Genomic DNA, 19237 nt, shown 5'->3' with positions numbered 1-19237 from the left:
CATTGCTTCTCATTGACTCTTGGCAAATACTGTCACAGTAATGTTGGGTTTTATCTAAATATAATGGTATACATTTGGTGGTATTAATACCTCATTCAGGATTAAAGTGTGTTCCATCCTATAAATGCATCATTGCATCACTCAGGTCATGACGAAGAGCACAGAGTAGAAGTGGAACAAACGTCAATAATCCTTAAAGTTAATGACCAATATAATTAAAAATCTCCACTTGTTTAATCATAAACTGAAACACCTTACGCAGTTGCAAGATACAAACAGCGATTTTAAATAACTGGTGAAAAGATACACTTTCGTTTTTAAGCAAACCAAAGCCTGAACTCACTATCTAGGATGCCAGTGGTGAGTGACATTACACCGTACACTGTTTTGTACTGTTAAATAGTTACCCCAACTATACCAGTTCTAAGAGCATTCCACATCAAACAATAAAGCAGAAATAATTCATTATTAATAAAATATTAGAGATGGGTGTAATTGTCAGCTTATCCAGCATGTTTATGCTCCTATTCAGTAAACAAAATGTTTCTATCATAAAGTGAAACATAGTGCATCATGCTCTGAATTCAAAAATGACATTCTGCATAAAGGATTATTTTGGTATTCTTCCTCTATATACCAAATTTTAAAGGAAGGAAAAAGGAAACATTACTGACTGGATAATAGTGGGGATCCTACAATGTGCATGAAATTCAAAAGTTCAGGCATTTTCTTTTAAACAAAACAGTTCACCAGATCTCATTCCTACTTTTAAAAGGTTAGAAATAGCATTCTTTCCCTCCCTCTCTTTTAAATCACACACATTTGTTCTTGACATGCGATCAAGTGACAAAGTCCCAATCACTTTTTCTAATAAGATATGACAATAGAGGGAGAGACAAATAGTTTGTTTGCATAGCTACAGCAGTCTTAACATCCCAGCTTAGCCTCAGCGCTGGCCAGTGTAGGCACGGAACCAGGAGGTGACCGAGGCAGCAGCAGAGGAGATCATGCCTCCTGCATTTCCTGCTGGTTGTGAGACCTGCATGGCTGTGCTCTGAGACAGATCCATGGGCTGAGAGGGGATGTCACAGAATCGGGGACTAGGGACAGTTTCCCAGTCTGTGCCCAAGTCTGTCTCTTCATCTGTTACAGCATCATCTCCACTCTCCTCTGCAGCACCTGATGCCTCAGGCTCCAAAAATTCCATAGAGTCCTCCAAATCTGCACTTACTTCAAATGGTCCAGTCCTGTGCAACGAGCAGGGAACAACATGCACGTATAGCAGTGCATTTAGCAATTAAAAAATCTTTAAAAACAAAGCTACACTCATCTACTGTATTGAAAGACTATGCAACTACTACCTTGTAGCTAAACTTAATGGTACTTCATAAAATGAACACTACAATGTAGATTCAGTTTTGTATACTTCCCACTTTAACATAGACACACCCTCGTTCTTACCCCTTCTAAGTTCTGGTCACTCATCAAATCACCCACTCTTTTGCATCACACACACACACACACACACACACACACACACACTTTAACTGCTGTTAAATTACAATGGTCAAAATTATAATGTGTTTCAAAAGGGTACAAACAAACAGAAGGTAAAAATATACGTCTTTACATATTTACTCAAGTAAAATGTATTACTATTATAAAGCCACCACTGCTCGACAAGGTTTACATTAAACTTAGGCCTGTGATGGATCTAATTTAAGACCACAGTGCTGATAGAGATGCACATCTATATTAGAGTATTATCATGACTTTTTGATGTTTTTTTCCTCATGCATTTAATAACCATGTGTTGTGTAATCAGTATCAATAGCAGTGTTTTTGGCTTCTGAAAGGTTTTGTTCTGCTCTAATTTAATACGGTCACAGCAGGAGAGTATTCAGTACTTTGCCTTTTTAAAAATATTTTAAAGCATTTTAATATGGGTAAAAAATGATTTGGTGGATGGGTAAGGACCAGAAAACAAAACCAAGAACTGTGCCATCATTTGACAATCCCAGTCATACAACATCCGACAGTGTAAAGGGACCGACAGTGGACCGCCGCTGACTGGATATTACGTGGGTGGTGGACCATTCTCAAGACAGCAATGAGACACGGTAGTGCGTGTGTGCAGAGTTTGTGGGGTTTGATCAAAGAGAATGTAGGTAATTAATTAGGTGAACCCAATAAAACAGCCACTCATTATGTAAGTATTTTAATATGTTACCTAGTAAAAATAAGAATTTTTTTTATTTTTATTATTCACTCTTACCTGCCAAGGTTCTTGTTCTCAGGGGAGACCAGAAACATGATATTTCTCAGTGTGTGGTGAGGATGGAGTAGCTCACTGTCTACATGCTGTGAGGACAAATTGATGTAGAAAATGGATATTATATCACGAGTATTTGTCTTAGTGAAAGTATGCATTTTCAGAGAATAAGTTTATGAATGCGTCACCTGGGAGAAGCAGAGATGTAGGATGTTGGTGTTGAGTTTGTTAACAGCACGAGTAAATCTGTAGCGACTCAAATTATCACCACAGAACTCACTGCAAAGACGACAACACAAAGGCAAGTGATAAATGCAAGAGGAAATGCAATATGGGATCTATGGGAAATTCATCAGCTACTTTCTCAAAGAAAATGTTCTTAAGGGAGAAAAACATGACTTCTCATAAATAAGACAACATAATCTGTATTTCAACCATTCAAACTTCTGAGATGGTGATAGAGCAGAACTCTGGACATGGTACGTTACCTGTTACATAGCTTTTTGGGAAGATTGACATCCAAAATATGAGAAAGAATGTTAACAAGTTGAGTAGCATAGCAGAGGGCGGCACTAATGGTGTGCGCTGGAGTGATGTGATCCAGCTCTACATAAAAAGTAATAAAAAATAAAAAATTCAGCCACTAACATCACAAATGTACATGAATAAATGCTGAACAGTGTATTACATACATTATGGCCTACATAATCTAGTTCAACTAATTTCAGGCAAAGATGGATCAGCGGTTAAAACTCTGAGCTAGAGATCAAATTCTTGCAGCTCAAATCTAAGGATAACCAGAATACCACTGCTGGCCCTTTACACCTCAACTGCTTGCACTGTGTCCTCTCTCAACTGTAGGTTGCTTTGGATAAAAGCAACTGCCAATGGAGTAAAATATCTTCTTTGACTTCGAAAGAAATTTTTCCAGTCTAAAACCATACACAGCAATATCAAGACACCTGATAACCTTTGCAAACATAACATGGCTAAGCAATCTAATTTACAACAAAAACTGCCGAGTGTGACCTATCTGAAAGTGTGAAGAGAGCAGTGAGAGGAAACTCTACCTGGGCCAGGATTAGTGCTTTTCTCCTCAACCCAGTTATAGTATGCTGAGCAGTCTCCATTACTGGGTAGCGTAACATGGGGCCCAGTGATGCTGATGCTTGTCTCTCCATTCTGATCGTCCCAGATCCAACGTCCAGACATGTATGTTGTTCGTCGGGCCTCAGCTAACTCACTCACAGTGCTGGATGTGAGGGCAAAGTCATACTCTGCTACAGCAGTTTCAGCAGGGTCTCTGGAGAGCAGAAACTCCAGTTAAAAAGTCTCTTAAGCATTCATTTGATACGTTAAAGCTTGCTTATCCCAGTTCACTGAAAATATACTGACCCACTTTAGGCATGAATATTTCGGGTGGAGAAGTATCACATTCCACTTGTGCTAGGCAAACAGCCTAAGGTGGTGCTTTGTACCAGTGAGTTTAACTTTTATAATCTGGCAATATCGAAAAATATAAAACAGAAAAAGCCTTGGGCATCAGATTAAGTTCATTACTCAAACCTGCTGCCCTGCTTCTCCTCCTGTGTGGGGAAGATGTAGGTGGTAAGTTCCAGGATGTGACCACGCCGCACCTCGGCCAGAGCCTCCAGTCTGCTCTGCAGCTCTTTATTCCTCTTCTCCAACAGCTCACTCAGGCGACGGTTATGACGCTCTATCTTATCCCTCTTCTCTTGGTGGCGACCTGCCCGGCGCTGCAGTCTCTGACCTTCTTCCTGAGAGCGAAGTAAAAGATCTTTGCCTTAAGAAAAAGAGACAGTGCAAAAGGAAGTGATCAGATCAACACAAAATGAAAGCTGGTTGGCAATGATGACACTGATCATTTTCTAAAACACCCACCACTCTTCACTTCTTCATTCCCACTGCAGATTGCCTCTTTTAGTTGCTCAATCTTCATCTTACATGACATAATCTTCCATTTCTGCCATGAACAAAATAATCACAACTGGCTATCAGCCAGAGTCAAAATAATTCAACATTATCTGTGTTCAAAATCGTCTTCTGAAGACACTTACAAGCTGGTCTGTCTGAACCTTCTTGTCCATGGTTTTGATTACCCTGAATGTATAAAAAGTAGAAATTACAAACAATAACGGATCTAGCATGCATCAGATACCGTAACTACCACATGTAATGTATAATACATAACAGGCAGGCTCATAACTCGTAAAATTACCCTTGCTGAAGAATCTCCTTTTCCTTCTTCGTTTGCTGAAGCCTTTCCAGCTTCTCTGTATATCTACAGGCACACACGTTTTAATTTGATAAGGTTTTACACTATTCTCCATTAATAAACTGTAACAAACACAAAACTCTTTCTTTTGATTTTTTTTAACCGTAGGAACAAAGTCTGTCTTAATTCAGGTATGATTAAACAAATCACCAATGACCCAGATCTAATATTATAGTTATTATGCATTCAGTTAAAGTAATACACAACGGATAAAACGAAGAAGTTAGGCATGTGCGTACATTTAGGACAGCAATTAGGTTTAAACATTTAGGACAGCAGGATGTTCAATATGAAATAGATAGCTAACTTTATGACTCAGCTAACCTAGTTAGCTAGTTGCTCCTTGGCTAACCTCATGGAGAAGCGAGACACTTAGTTAGCTTAATGCAGACTGACAGGACTGTAAACATTATTTTTACACTTCAGACACGTATTAACTGTATTACCATAAACATGAGAAACTAACGAATAGTCTAGCTATAAACGTCTTCGTCGTTTAGCGTCGTTAGCATGAGCTAGCAAATCACATTGTTGACATAAAGAGCTCGCTACCATTAACGCTCCACAGCGGGGTAATCTACCGGCTGGGGTTCTTGTGAAATAGTCACCAAGACTATAGTGTTGTCTAGTTGTTTAATGTGTGAAGGAACACAACGCTATTACCAGAACATACCGTTCGGGACTTTTACCATCGAAGCACACAAAGTCTCCAGCTCTGATACACCGGGCACAGGTTAGCCTGCGCCTCGCCGTGTTACACAGGGGACATCTCTCCACAGCCACATACAGCCCCTCCGCGTCGTCCACCGACTCCACCATTACAGCCGCCTGGGACACTGTCACGGCCCCTGGACAAGGCTGATACTGTCGGCTGGTTGCTCGGGCCTGTGCTCTCACCCCCTCATTGCCCGACTCACAGGGCCCCACCACCCGTACTTCGCTTTCCGGGGGACACTCCATAGCGCCGGCGCTTTCCCGCTGTAATGCCGTACTCCCGCGATATGACAGCACAATTTACGTCGCGTCCGACAACATTCTCAGCTACAAACGCTGAATCTGTAAATTAACATCTGCCCCAACACCACAACAAAACATCTCACTGAAGAGGTGCTGCTCCACTGTGCCTCGCCTGTAGCCCTACCACGTGACTCACTTTGTTTATGTACATGTCACGTGTGTGCAGGCCATGAGCCACCTATCCTGCGCGTGAGTTTGTGTCGCCCACCTCTCCAAAACAAACGGGGGTCTGCGGCTCCTCCCCCACAAAAATACAAATAAGTCCATTACGGTTCTTGCATTTAACTATTATCTATAAAATGTACACCAAAATCGGCAGACAGCGTGTGCACGTGTTACTGGGAAGGAAAAAATCTACATGTTCGCGCTCAGATGACAGTGTTGTCAGGGGCGTGCGTTTAAAGATGAGTTTGTTGTGGTCTCGGAGAGAGAGAGGAGGTCGATCATGTTCCGAAAACCCAAACAGGGGAAAACGGGGAATAGAAATCGCTTTTGTCTTCCCCAAGGAGGATTAAAAATACAATTTTATGCTAGCCGAATGTTTACATAATCAATGCCATGCACTGCGCCCTCCTACCTGTCTTTATATTAGCACATAAAATAGAGCAAATAAGATCAAATGGGCGTTCCCCTTTAACAGGAGACCCCTACTCAGTGTGATCAATATACAGCCCCCTCTGAAAGTATTGGAACAGCGAGGCCAGTTGTTTTCTTTTTGTTATACAATAAAAGACATTTGAGTTTGAGCTCCAAAGACAAATATGAGGCAACAAAGAATTTCAGCTTTAATTTCCTGATATTTACATATTGTAACATGGCAACTTGGGTTGTCTGCTACCAAAGGTGCCATGTTCTAAGTTGTTTAAAACATATGGATGTAAAATCAGGAAATTAAAGCTGAAATTCTGATCTATCATCTCATATTCATGTTTTAAACTCTAACCCAAATGTCTTCAGAGTATAGCAAAAACAATAGGATTGGCCTTGCTGTTCCAATACTTTTGGAGGGGACTGTATCTGCCTTTCCAGGCAAAGAAGGAGTATGCAGTTATGCCAGACAACTCAACCTGGCTACACTATAGAATCAAGTTCTATAATAATACACTGAATGACCAAAAGTTTGTGGACACACGACCATCACACCCATATGTGCTTTTTGAACAGAATATTCCAGATTTAGACCCCCTTTGCTGTTATATGCATCTCCACTTTTCTGGGAAGTCTTTCCACTAGTCTTTGGAGCATGGCTGTGGGGATTTGCCCATTAAAGCACATTACTGAGGTCAGGCACTGATGTTGGGCGAGGAGACCTGGGGTGCAGTCGGCATTCCAGTTCACCCCAAAAGTATTCAGTGTGGTTGAGGTCAAGGCTTTGTGCAGGCCACTTTGAAGATCTTCTACTCCAACCTTGGCAAACCATGTCTTCATGGACCTCACTCCAGCATTGTCATGCTGGAACAGGTTTGGGCCCTTTAGTTCCACTGAAGGGATTTTCACTTGTAAGGCTACAGCAAAGAAAAGACTTCCTACACAATTATGTGCTTCCAGCTTTGTGGCAACAGTTTGGGGAAGAACCACATAAGGGTTCATATAGTGTAGACCTAGCATCAAGTTCTTGGCTGCGTTTGAATAACTAAACTAGACCACTTGATCCCGATTAGTAAATCTGGCACAAATCGTTTTATCTCGGCTTTGTTAAGTGATGTACAAAGAACAGGGCGCAGGCTACAATACTGAAATAGAACTGTTTTATCACGCTACATCGAGAGACATGGCTAGAGGAACATTCTGTCTGGAGAATTGGGCGTTGGTGAGCCTGGAGAACAAGCTGTGAAAAACAATGCAACATGAGAAATGCAAACACGACATGCACATAGGCTCTGATACAGCATGGTGGATTGTGTCATTTTTCTAGTATGAAAATCAGAACCAGTTGTCAGAAAATCAGACTTTTATATTTCAGTTTACTATGTAGCAAAATGTGTTAACAAAACATTTACCTCTCTAACCACTCAAATAGTAAGCACAATTACAGAAACACATACAAACAACATGCTCAGTATTTGCAAACAAAATACAAAATGTCCCATAACAAAGGTTTGATTCAAGTAAGCTTAACGAATCACTTTCAATAAAAGTACATATCTAAACAGAGACAATCACCTCATATACTGGCGTATCTGAACTCAATAAAAAGTAGAAGTGCAGTTTCTTTTTTACTGTTTCCGGAATCCTTTCAGAATTGGGTAGATATTCTCAAAAGCTTCATATATTTCGGAGCGATCTTTAGCACCTAGATTTACAAATGGAGAAAAAAAAAAAATTATTGTAATGCAAAAATCAAAACATAATGTACAGGACATGGTTGGTTTTTGCAATTTCTTAGAAATATTACAAACGTTAACAGACGTTTCCATATACATTTTTAATTCAGTGTTATTGCATTGCAATAATAATTTTTTTTGGGAACTGTGCATTACATAAAAAGTAAGATATGCCTATTGAAATAATTTTGGCACTTGAAACCTGAAGTATGAACCAGTTTCGAATGATAAATACGACGATTAAAGCTAAAATTGGTTATCAACAGATGACCACATCATACCTGTAAGAACAACTTTTCCAGACACAAAAATCAGGAGGACAATCCGTGGCTTCACCATACGGTAGATCAAACCAGGAAACAACTCGGGTTCATAGCTTGAGGGATAACAACTCTGAGTTACTATACAGAAGTGAGTTTTTATATTACTTTAAAACAGGACCAGTTATTTGGTCAAACCTGCTGAACTGTTGGTGAGTCAGAACCAGGCCCTCCAACCGTATGGGGAAACACACATCACAACTGCCAACCATGTTCTGGATTTTGAAGTCAAGAAATTTGGCTGGGAAGCCAAGCTTCTGTACCACCCGGGCATACTTCCTTGCAGCAAGGCGAGACTGCTCCTCACTGGCAGGAAATAAATAAAATCTTATTCAAATGAGATGTTAAAGTGAGAGAATGTGATATTAACATGACTACAAATCACTCTATTCAATGCCAGGCTGCCCTTAAACAACCAACCACAATGGGCCATGACACACACCACCAATTACTACATTTGATGTACTTGATTCTTGAGATGAATTTTCCTAACCTCTTTGCACCAGTGCAGACCATTTTTCCTGAGCTGAAGATGAGGGCAGTGGTCCTGGGTTCACGGATCCGCATAATTACAGCAGCAAAACGCTAGGGAAGAGAATTATTAGAAGAGCTTGCAGTACTAAAGGCAGTATTTTCAATGTGTTGATAGTAATTACATTCTGCTATTGTAAATATTCATGCATATTAAATTCGTTTATTTTCCCCTCCTTGATCTCAGATTCAGCAGGGAGTTGAAAGCAGAATACAATAGAAAAGAAATCTAATGCTATGCAGCCCAGTGTCACACATTCAAATTAGACCTACCTTTGGATTGTACTCAGCATTTCGAGCTTGAAGGGCGATGGCTTTCAGGTCTAGAGGACAAGCCAGGTTTACTGTGGACACTATATTCCTGTACACAACCAAACGCAGGTTAATATGTGTACATGAAAATGCAGTTGGCTCACTCGAAAAGCATCTAATCCAATACAGTAACCCAATAAGCAAATGGTAAAAATAGATCAAATTGCACACAACAACCTACTGTTATCACATGTTCATATCCCACAAAGCTAGAAGGGCATGTCAAACATCTCAGCAATGGAAAAATACAGGGTATAGAAATTCAGAAAGCCAGAGCTAGAAAAATGCTCTCCAGAACCAGTGCTAAGCACACCCTGTATTCTCCTGTTTACCCTAACTCACCACAAGTAAACCTCAGAGCTCCTGTGATCATATCTGTGCTTCTTTACATGCCAAATATACAACATTCTTTCATATTTAAAGCTGCTGAATGTAAGATCTTCAAATTTGACAATCTTTGGTGAAAAAAGCTATTATAAGCTAATCGTGGAAGAACAATTTGTAACATGGACTGTGCTTCGATGCACAGATTAATCTCATGGCTGCTGGTCACTACACATTCAGAGATAACTCAGACCATATAGTGTGCATTAAGTAGGATGCCTAAATACTAAGGATACCAAAGGTGTACTGATATGCTGTTGAGTATGATAGTATGCGGTTTGGGAGGTATTCATGATTCTTAGGATCTAAATAACCTGTCATGTTAATGGTATTATAGAAGTGTTAAAAAAAATAAAAATAAAAACATGGGGCAAACGGTGGCTTAATGCTTAGCACATTCACCTCACACCTCCAGGGCTGGGGGTTTGATTCCCGCCACTCCCCTGTGTGTGCAGAGTTAGCATGTTCTCCCCATGCTGCAGGGGTTTCCTCCGGGTACTCCGATTTCCTCCCCCAGTCCAAAGGCATGCATGGTAGACTGATTGGCATGTCTAAAGTGTCTGTAGTGTATGAATGGGTATGTAAATGTTTATGTGATTGTGCCCTGTAATGGATTGGCAGGGCACAATCACAAACATTCACACCCGTCCAGGGTGTACCCTGCCCTGTGCCCAATGCTCCCTGGGATAATCTCCAGGTTCCCCATGACCCTGTAGGATAAGCGGTATAGAAAATGGCTGGATGGCTGGATATAAAAAACAATTCACTTATTGTGCAGACTACTAAAGTTTCTGTGTGATGACATTTGATGTATGCAAGCTGGCATATAATGTGTGTGCACAAAACTCTCTCCAATTCTGACCCAACACACCTGACTGTGAATTACTATTACAAGACTTTCAGGGTGAGCCACAGAAGCTCAGGAACATCATAATATAAAGTAATTGTTTTCCCCCCTATTATTAACACGTCCTATGCACTGTAGCTTTTAATAGCTGCCTCAAAAACTGTACTTTTTACATACTATAAACTGTAAATGCTTAACTATTTCCCCTCCTAATATCTGTAATCTTAACATCAAGATTACTGTCTTAAATGTACTTGTTTTCTCTTGGTCACTGCTCATTGAGCCAAGATAAATCCATAGACATAACTACTGACCATCAGTGAAGTATTTGCAATTGGATTTTTGTCATTTGCTTAATATTATTAAACAAATAATAAACTTTGTTATCTATTGAAGATAACAATCAATCAAGATGTCAATAATCTGTCTAACTCAGGTGTGTCCATTCCTATCACAAACTCTTAATTATTTAATAAAAGTAAAATATCTTACTGTAGTTGTGGGATGATTCCTGAACGTTCAGTCACAGGGGCGACAGGGGTCATGGGTGTCATGGGGGTCATAGGGAGGTTGCAGAAGGGGGAGGCTGCAGGCTGACTCTTATTGACATCAGTGTCTGCTTCAGTCGACGTTGCAGTTGTACAGTCCAGATAAACACCACTGTCCTCTGCAGAGTCCACTCCTGCATTCTCTCCCCCTTCATCCTGAGCACTAAGCTCATCAGGCAGAAAGCTCAGGTCCAGGTCCTCAGAGACTTCTTTCTGTTGGTTGGAGATAGAGGAGGACAGGAAAGAGGGATCCTGAAGCTGCGGTGGGCCCTGCAAACCCAAATCCCCTCCAAATATGTACTCAGAGGAACCCTGGTGGAAGTCAGCATACAGTTAAAAGCAATTATGGCATGAAGAAGATGAAAATCATCTCAAGCACCACACTATATTTGTGAGTCCAAGATCTCAACATACAGCAATTGACTGGTCAAAGTAACTCTCAAGTGACGCCTCTTCATCCATGTCTCTTGAGATCCATTAAGGATTTGTGAATTAAACAAAAATAGAATCAAATAAAACGAATAGTGGCGTTCTGTAGTGCAAAACTATCTAACACAAAGCTGGATTGTTTTCCGTTCCGAATGAACATCAGTTGCTCAGGCTCACTAATTGTGATCAAGTGTAAAATTCCTGTCAGGAGGTGTAGCGTGAAAAAAACGTGAAATAACTTCAACATCAGCACTGTTTTCTTTATTTAAACAAATAATTTCACCTAGCTACTTAACGGTCACTTTTAATTAAATATCAGGAGTGAAAAAAAGAAAAGAAAAGAAACGTGATATTCCACACACTGTAGTCTCCATCCAGAGGAGGGAGACCTTATATTTATTAGCAACAGAAACATGTGCCTTGGGCGCAAGAGCGGAAGTAGTCAGCTAATATCAACCTTATTTATTTTCCCACGCGTATTCCGGAAAGTCCCACATCCCGGAATACGATTGGCCAACGCTTCATATCCTGTCCAATAGTAACGCTATTTGATCGGCAGACTGACAGTAAGTACGATTGGTTAGCTGATTCATAATGCAGGAGTTGATCCGTTTTTCTAGTGTAGGTGGGATAAACTAAGAGGTCACACTTCTGGGTTTGAAGGTGTGCATTATTCACAAGTAGTTCCGGCTGTAATATTAATGCGCTCATTCTAATACTTTATTGTTTCTATAGTAACAGCTCATACACAGGGACTTGTACAGCTGATGCTGAAAATAATCTAAAAGAGTAAAGTTAAAGGGATTTAAAAACGTGCTGTTTAACAAAGTTAAGACGTATAAACGTTGATGCGATTAAGCGTTTTGTTAGGAGACATTTATTTAACATTTATGGAGGGAGTTTCGATTGTAAGCGTTCTCAGTGTCTGTTAATAGTTATATATATAATCTCGTTGTCGGTGGAATTTCAATGATCTTCCCGCTTTTGCAACAAAGCTGGTGTGATTGCGCATGCGCGAGTTATAATACACTCGATCTCATTAGTGGCTAGTGCGTAAATTATGGGAAGCCAAACAACTCAAAGGCTGGTCCAAACTGAGCAACTCCGGAGAAACGCGCGGCGCGGAGCAATTAATATGTACGAGTCACTGGACTCCCAGTGTGAGCCACTAGACCTGCGCGACCCACTGAGTAACGTAGCGCAAAATAAACCGGAAGAGACTATATAGATAATCATTTGATTACTTACAGCTATTCAAATAGGCTTACAGTTACCAGTTCCTGCTCTTAAGATCTCTTAAAATATCTCTTTTAAGATAAACAAACTGAATATGATTACACTTCAGTGAGATCTGCTGCTTCGTAGTGATGGGAACTGCAGATTATTTTACTGACTCGGATCTTTGAATTTCGTTCAGCAAAGTGCACGAATCTTTTCCCGAGTCATTTCAGCAGAATATAATTAAAATTTTGCATGTTGAATTCCCCAACACATCTAGTACTTAATAAACTATAAAATAAACTATAGGCAAATGCAGAGAAGTTGTAAGTTGCATTTATAATTCTATAAACACACAAAAAATTATATAAAGTATGGAACATTTCGGACACAACGTGGCCAGATGTTTTGTTTATTTTTGCTCTGCAAGCGGAAATAGATTCCCACTCAGTTTATAGCAGGCTAGCAAGCTCACATCGATTTGTACATTTCCATTAAAAGTTCTTCCGGTAAAATTGGCCTCTCGTCTTCCTTTTCATCTTCATCTTACGAGCTTTCATATTGTAAATGATCGTTTGCCATGTCCACTGATGATGTCACTAAATCTGCGGTTCTGAATGCGGAAGTGGAATTATACATGGCGAACACAGGCGAGAGGAGTGATGCACACAGTGAAACGCCCTAGTGCGGTTATAGGAAATATAGGCACTCTTGGAACTCTGCTCGACCGATCACATTAGTGGACTGGAATTTAGGCTTGAGAGCGCAAACCTGATTAAAGAACATTTTAACAGCAGCTGCTCTTTTGAGTGACTTTTTTTTTTTTTTTTTTTGAATGAACAACTTTAAACAGTATCCAAGTGAGAACAGTCAAATTATTTATTTAAAAATGAATTATTAAATTGTTATTGTAGAAACAATGACAACTTCCTCCTTTTTTTTTTCTTTCTTTCTTTCTTTTTTTTTTTTTTTTTTTTAAATATAAACAAGACTTTGGTATCGGATTGCCACTCTTAGTATTACTTGGCTTTGGATCTAGATCATTGGATGTTTGGGAAGAAAATCAGTGGTATCACAAATCCCTAATGCCAAGCACAATCATCTCCACTAGGTGGAGGTAACGACACTTACAGATTAAATTGCCATTACAAACCGAAGAGGAAGAAGCCCTCGTCATGGACTGTGATGAGTGGAAATGATCATTACACATGTATTGTGTATGTAAGAGTAGCTATGCATAAATAAACCCAGTATAATTAGATTATTACACGGCGTTGTTATTTTATTAGCATGTGCATGGTTCTGTAAAGACGTTTTCTTGTTTATAATGAGTTGTGTGAAGTGACGAGTGCTTCTGAGTTTTGTTCTGGTCAGCATGATATGAGATAAGGCTATGGAAGAAGTGAGAAATTGTTTGAGAGACTTCCCAAAAGAAGCTCGAGGTGAGTGAGTAAGGTTCAAACTTGAATGAAAACCAGCTGAATGTGTATTCAGATTGTGTCCTGTAAGCTTTTGACTCAATCATCTGCTCAGTATTACTTCTCCAAATGGTACTACACTGTATATCTGACAGCAGTCTCATCATTTAAATCATCTTAAATGTGTGAGAATGATTGATTGGTTGTTGAAAATTATTTTAAATGTAAGAATGAATTTTTACAATAATGGTTCAGATAATGCATGTGTCTTCTACTCCTTAGAGCTTTATCTGAATGAGTCAGTACCATATTTGGATGGGCCGCTCTCCCCTCTACAGTTCTATCGGGACTGGATCAGCTCCAATAAGCCCTGTATTATTCGCAATGCCTTCAATGACTGGCCTGCTTTGTCTAAATGGAACCCCACCTATCTCAGGTGAGATAATCAAATGACACTGATGTACAGTAACACTACTAATCATTATAGTCAGGTCCAATTGCCTGCAGCAGGTCATTTCTGAAAGGCTACTGTGTGTATGTTCAGGCAGGTTGTTGGCTCGAAGCTCATCAGTGTTGCTGTTACACCAAACGGCTATGCAGACGCTGTTAATGGAGGTCGCTTCGTGATGCCTGAAGAGCGCCAGATGACTTTCTCAGCCCTGCTGGACATTATAGAGGGCAAAGAAAAGAGCAGTGGTGTGTACTACGTGCAGAAACAGTGCTCAAATCTGACTGAGGAACTGCCAGAGCTCACAGGAGACGTACAGACTCACATCCCCTGGATGAGCGACGCACTGGGTGAGTCATACAACAGATACCTGGGAACTGTAGCAGATCACACACGGAGTCTAAAGCAGTAAGAAATGGCTGACTGTCCTACTGGGTGAATGCTAAAATGTGCGTCAGTCACAGTTTGATTGGCAGGCACTCAGCAAAGTCTTTAACCAACTTGTAAGTGTAGATTGTGTTTAACACATTTTAGATATTGGTTATTGCACTTTGCAATCAGAATCATTACAACTTAATTTAATTGATTAAACATGGCTAGGTTACAACAGGCTGCACTTTAAAAATGTATAATATTTATCCTTAATGTTGTACATGTAATCTTATACACTTTTTTGTTTTTAGGAAAAATGCCTGATGCTGTGAACTTCTGGTTGGGAGAGGAGCATGCAGTCACATCTAGTAAGTTTTATTTATACAGTTTCCTTTAGAAAGTATGGGTCTAAAATTCAGAAACATTGAATGGTGTTGAATTAAAAATTTTATCTTTCATCTTGCAGTGCACAAAGACCCCTATGAGAACCTCTACTGTGTCATCTCTGGAGAGAAGACATTTATTCTACTCCCTCCCACTGATCGACCCTTTATACCATATGGCAAGCAAACAGTCTCATGAATATTTGTGCTGTCTTTATTGTACTTTAGATTAATGCTTCCTAAGTCTCACCCACTGTTATGGCTGCCCAGATAGTCCTTCACTTAACTGAAGTCACTAACTAGGTAGTTGTACATTTCCCTTGCTTGCTCACATCTGTTAGATTTTTTTTTCAATCCCATCTGCATGTTACAGTGAAAAACTGATCAGTATACCTAAAGAAAAAAAAGGGACTCACTCCATAGTTTCACTCCATGAAACAAGTAATATGTTGTGTTTACATTGTGACTTTGTATAGAACTGTACCAGCCTGCTACATACAAACAGAAGCAAGATGGCCGCTTTGAAATAGTGGATGAAGAGCATTCAGAAAAAGTATGTAATTCATTTTACACTTCTTAAAACTTATATATAAAACTAAATACAAAAAAGGAGTAAAGTATATTTTAGTAGGTTAAAGAAATACTTTACATTAGCTAGTCAAACTAAAAGGTACTATTAAGGAAGTGGATGTTTTTTAGCTGATGGTTAACTCTTGGCAAATGAGTTTAAGATGAAGAAACACCAAACTGCTACACATGACCAGATTTGGGCTCAAAAATGAATGATCTGTTTGAGGAAATATTGTGGTCTCAATTTAGGTGCCTTGGATTCCTCTGGATCCTCTAAATCCAGACCTGGAACGCTTTCCCTCCTACAGCCAGGCCCAGCCGCTGTGCTGTACAGTGAAAGCAGGAGAGATGCTTTACCTCCCCTCACTCTGGTTCCACCATGTCCGCCAGTCTCATGGATGCATAGCAGGTACTGTGGAAGGGATTTTCCTGTGTCTGTCTTAGACTCTACTTGGTTCACAAATGTAGTTTCATATGAGAATAATATATTCATTAATAATCACAATTGAATGATAATGGACAGTGGAAAATATGTTGTTCCTTGAAGTAACAGAAGATAATGTGTAAAATGTCCTTTGTGTGTCTTTTCAGTGAATTTCTGGTATGATATGGATTATGATATCAAGTACAATTACTTTCAACTGGTGGAATCTCTAGCCAGAGTTGTAGGTTCACTCTGAAGCTCTGACCTCGTGAAAAAATCATCCCCAAAGTGTGAACACAGTGGGCACAGAGCAGGAATACACTCTGAATAGGACAAGAGTGCATTACAAGGCACCCCGCACACACCTTAATTACATAGGGGTCATTTAAGGTCACCAATCCAGCTAGTGTTTTTTTGGAGATAGGAGGAAACTGGAGAACCCAGAAGAAACCCACACAGACATGAGAACATGCAAGTCTCCATACACACAGTATCCTGAGCCCAGAATTGAATCCCAGACCCTGAGCTGAGATGGCAATGATAACGGCTGTACATGAACACACCAACTTCAGCTCCTAATCCACTGCACAAAGTGTTACTCATCAAATATTACAATATTGAATTCATTGTTGTTAAACAGTCTGAGAAGGAATTGCTGATCCATACAGAACAAATAACCAGAGTTTGTGTGTAATAAATACAGGTTTATTAACTAGCACCTGACTTTGCTTTTCAGATGACACGTAGTTATAAAAACAAGTAATTTAGGAGTAGTGCAGTACAAACACTAAACAAGTTTCAAATGAGAAACAGTCTGAAAACCTTTTCATTCGTGTTTAATGCTAGCTTCTGTGAGGAAAAGAGAACAGTGCTGAATAGTAAAGCATTGGATGTGTTTTTCAAGAAAGTCAGATATACAACCATGCACTCAATTTCAGGATCCAGTGAGCGCTGAAGTCCACTTCTCATCATGCATGCAGTTTTGTCATGCTAGCAATAAAATTACTCTCCTACCACTGTCTTTATATATAACCTCTACACTTTAAATTCACTCAGTTCAGCTAAATGATTAATATAGTCACATGATTAACAAATTACTTTATAAAGTATAAGAACTGTGCATTCATTTCTTATCATTTGTCTCATGCACGTCGAAATGTTCATGGCAAGTGTTTATAGTTTAAAAATCCTGACATTAGGGGATATGGTTGAGGCTGGTTTGGGATGGAGGATCATATAAATGATTTGTTTTGTGCATCCAGTAACAAACTGATTTACACAACTTTGTTAGCTGTACCGAACACAAGCACCATATTCTGTAACAGTATGCAAAAAAATCTGAACAGTATACAGCAGACAGACAACTAGCACAAATACAGTATTCTTGTGGTATCAATAGTATTATTTTAGAAAACAAAGTGCTTTACTGTACATCAGTGTTAACGTTACGAAAAGGGACAGAAACCTGAATACGAAATACTCAAATGACACATTTATGAAAAGCACTATCATCTAGGTTTAATCCAAACTTGAGGAACTGGGGACAAATAAAATGTAAATCCCTCAGCTGTTCATTTTTTATTTTGTTATACTGATAGTAATTCTATATGCAACATTCCCTTTGCAATTCTGTCCTATTCTAGTCTCATCATCTACTGGAATATTTCACACTGGGAAAGACCACCTCCTATCAGCACTGATAGCTAATTTTTTGAATTTTTGAAAAGATCAGAGAATTGCTGGTTACAAAATAAGGCACCCAATCTCTTGAGACATTGACGGTATCAATATTACAAAATGTATAAAATTGTCAAAGTTCATGCATGAGATTTGGATGCTGTCATTCTGGACCCTCCCCGCTGGAACAGTACTGACATTAAGGGTATCCTGTATGAAAACACATTGACTGTACAACACACTATCTGAAGATCTTTAACCCCTGTTATTGAACAATGACGATAGAATAAATAGTCACACATCTGAAACAAGATATACTTGATAAAAAAGCACTCCATGGTGGAAGATATAAATGAGCAAACATCTGGATTATCTTGGAAAGAGAGAAGGTTAAGTTCTGAAAAAAAGTTCACATTATCTTGAGGACTGGCAGAATCAGTTTAACTCCATCTCTGTGATGGTCCATTTCTCATTTATACACTGTTACAAGCCATCTCAGATCTCACCTTGAGAATTTCATTTACTCAGTCATTGCTCCTATACACAAATATCCAGATATAGTAAACCAATAAAGTGTAAAAGGGTACCTTATTTGGCAATGAGGTGAAGTGTAGAGTATATGGTTGCTGAAACAACACACTAAAAAAGGGAGGTAGGCCGATGAGCTTAGTCTATAGTGCAATATGGCCATGCCTGTCAGACTGAGCCTTTCCATCTGTGCTGGTAGTGTTTAAGCAAAAGGAAGGGAAGTCCACATGCCAATCAACTGTGGATTTTTAAAAATCTGCTTATTTAAAAAAAAATTTTTTTTTTAAAACTCAGTTAAAACAATGTGCTGCTGCGCAGAGTCATGGCTTGGGATCCGGCCTCAGCCTGAATGATCTATTTAATGAAAGAGATGCATTTCAGACTTTGCCGTCCATTCTCTTCTCCACAGCTCTGAGGAGAAGCTGTGAATACTGCTCCAGCAGTGCTAATGTTCGTTCCTCACCCACACCACCAGCCCCACTGCCCAGCACACACACTGAGCTGCTGCTGCTGGAGCTCGAGTGGCTTTTTATATAATGTGGCAACAAGTTCAACTCAGCCTGCACTGACTCAAATGCCTCAGAAAGCACTTGAGTCATCTCCTGATGTTCCTGCCTCTGGTCTGTGGAACTGCTCAGCTGTAAACACACAGAGTAAATGCACACTCAGAATGTTTAGCTAGATGTGTCTTATCATTGCACGAGTTTACAGGCAATGAACACAAGGACCTAAAATTTCTGCACTGATAACTTACCATCCTGTAGAAGTGGCAGGCCTTTTTAAAACTGCTTTGAAGTTCACTAGCTGCAAGTTTACATGACGCCATACTGAGAGATGCATCTGATATAGAGAGGGGGGGGGGGGGGGGGGGGAGAACATTCTGTCACACTTCTTGTCCAATGGCTGCTTCAGTGCTTCA

The 19237-nt window shown here is 39.7% G+C and overlaps 4 protein-coding genes across 10 annotated transcripts in view; 1 reads left to right on the top strand and 3 right to left on the bottom strand.

Annotated features, from left to right (window-relative positions):
* Positions 1–212: 212 nt before the first annotated feature.
* atg14 (autophagy related 14) lies at positions 213–5755 on the bottom strand. Its single transcript, XM_017476393.3, has 10 exons — positions 5242–5755; positions 4512–4574; positions 4351–4393; positions 4175–4256; positions 3839–4076; positions 3343–3575; positions 2761–2878; positions 2461–2551; positions 2276–2361; positions 213–1247 (listed from the first exon to the last, which is right to left on the bottom strand). Exons 1-10 carry the CDS (start codon positions 5526–5528, stop codon positions 947–949), a joined length of 1542 nt encoding a protein of 513 aa, XP_017331882.1. The 5' UTR covers positions 5529–5755; the 3' UTR covers positions 213–946.
* A 1286-nt stretch (positions 5756–7041) lies between these two features.
* tbpl2 (TATA box binding protein like 2) lies at positions 7042–11687 on the bottom strand. 2 transcript variants are annotated; one of them, XR_001813500.3, is made up of 8 exons: positions 11266–11687; positions 10796–11163; positions 9034–9121; positions 8723–8814; positions 8368–8535; positions 8191–8285; positions 7749–7878; positions 7042–7413 (listed from the first exon to the last, which is right to left on the bottom strand). XR_001813500.3 is itself a non-coding variant. In XM_017475613.3 (7 exons), exons 1-7 carry the CDS (start codon positions 11311–11313, stop codon positions 7802–7804), a joined length of 936 nt encoding a protein of 311 aa, XP_017331102.2. In that variant the 5' UTR covers positions 11314–11687; the 3' UTR covers positions 7530–7801. The 2 variants fall into 2 exon arrangements, 1 of the variants encoding a protein (XP_017331102.2); XM_017475613.3 differs by lacking the exon at positions 7042–7413 and having other exon boundaries at positions 7530–7878.
* A 1942-nt stretch (positions 11688–13629) lies between these two features.
* Positions 13630–16828, top strand: jmjd7 (jumonji domain containing 7). Of its 2 annotated transcripts, XM_017476668.3 has the most exons (8): positions 13630–13940; positions 14199–14352; positions 14461–14714; positions 15048–15104; positions 15203–15298; positions 15596–15672; positions 15939–16098; positions 16281–16828. In XM_017476668.3, exons 1-8 carry the CDS (start codon positions 13892–13894, stop codon positions 16367–16369), a joined length of 936 nt encoding a protein of 311 aa, XP_017332157.2. In that variant the 5' UTR covers positions 13630–13891; the 3' UTR covers positions 16370–16828. The 2 variants fall into 2 exon arrangements, with proteins under 2 accessions (XP_017332157.2, XP_017332158.2); XM_017476669.3 differs by lacking the exon at positions 13630–13940 and having other exon boundaries at positions 14202–14352; positions 14465–14714.
* Positions 16829–16928: 100 nt separating this feature from the next.
* mapkbp1 (mitogen-activated protein kinase binding protein 1) overlaps positions 16929–19237 on the bottom strand; it is a 42278-nt gene continuing 39969 nt past the window's right edge. For all 5 annotated transcript variants that reach the window (XM_053682567.1, XM_053682565.1, XM_053682568.1 and 2 more), the window contains 2 exons: positions 19073–19158; positions 16929–18956 (listed from right to left, as the gene is read on the bottom strand). In XM_053682567.1, coding sequence (XP_053538542.1) covers positions 18696–18956; positions 19073–19158 — 347 coding nt within the window. In that variant the 3' untranslated portion in view covers positions 16929–18695. The remainder of the gene's footprint in view (positions 18957–19072; positions 19159–19237) is intronic.

The sequence above is a fragment of the Ictalurus punctatus genome, chromosome 9 (genome assembly GCF_001660625.3).
Source record: "Ictalurus punctatus breed USDA103 chromosome 9, Coco_2.0, whole genome shotgun sequence".
Classification (NCBI taxonomy): Eukaryota; Metazoa; Chordata; class Actinopteri; order Siluriformes; family Ictaluridae; genus Ictalurus; species Ictalurus punctatus.
The sequence above is the reverse complement of the archived record's forward strand: the minus strand, read 5'-3'. Positions and strand labels throughout refer to the sequence as shown.

Bases quoted from the DNA above. Each gene is read 5' to 3' on its own strand.
- jmjd7 (XM_017476668.3), top strand. From the start codon at position 13,892: ATGGAAGAAGTGAGAAATTGTTTGAGAGACTTCCCAAAAGAAGCTCGA. The intron at 14,353-14,460 runs GTGAGATAATCA...GTGTATGTTCAG, and splicing joins TGGAACCCCACCTATCTCAG to GCAGGTTGTTGGCTCGAAGC. The intron at 15,673-15,938 runs GTATGTAATTCA...GTCTCAATTTAG, and splicing joins ATGAAGAGCATTCAGAAAAA to GTGCCTTGGATTCCTCTGGA.
- tbpl2 (XM_017475613.3), bottom strand. From the start codon at position 11,313: ATGGATGAAGAGGCGTCACTTGAGAGTTACTTTGACCAGTCAATTGCT. The intron at 8,815-9,033 runs GTAGGTCTAATT...TCTCTTCCCTAG, and splicing joins ATGCTGAGTACAATCCAAAG to CGTTTTGCTGCTGTAATTAT. The intron at 8,286-8,367 runs GTTTGACCAAAT...TTATCCCTCAAG, and splicing joins ACTCACCAACAGTTCAGCAG to CTATGAACCCGAGTTGTTTC.
- atg14 (XM_017476393.3), bottom strand. From the start codon at position 5,528: ATGGAGTGTCCCCCGGAAAGCGAAGTACGGGTGGTGGGGCCCTGTGAG. The intron at 4,394-4,511 runs GTAATTTTACGA...TTATACATTCAG, and splicing joins AAGGAGATTCTTCAGCAAGG to GGTAATCAAAACCATGGACA. The intron at 1,248-2,275 runs GTAAGAGTGAAT...CTCGTTGCACAG, and splicing joins GAGAACAAGAACCTTGGCAG to GACTGGACCATTTGAAGTAA.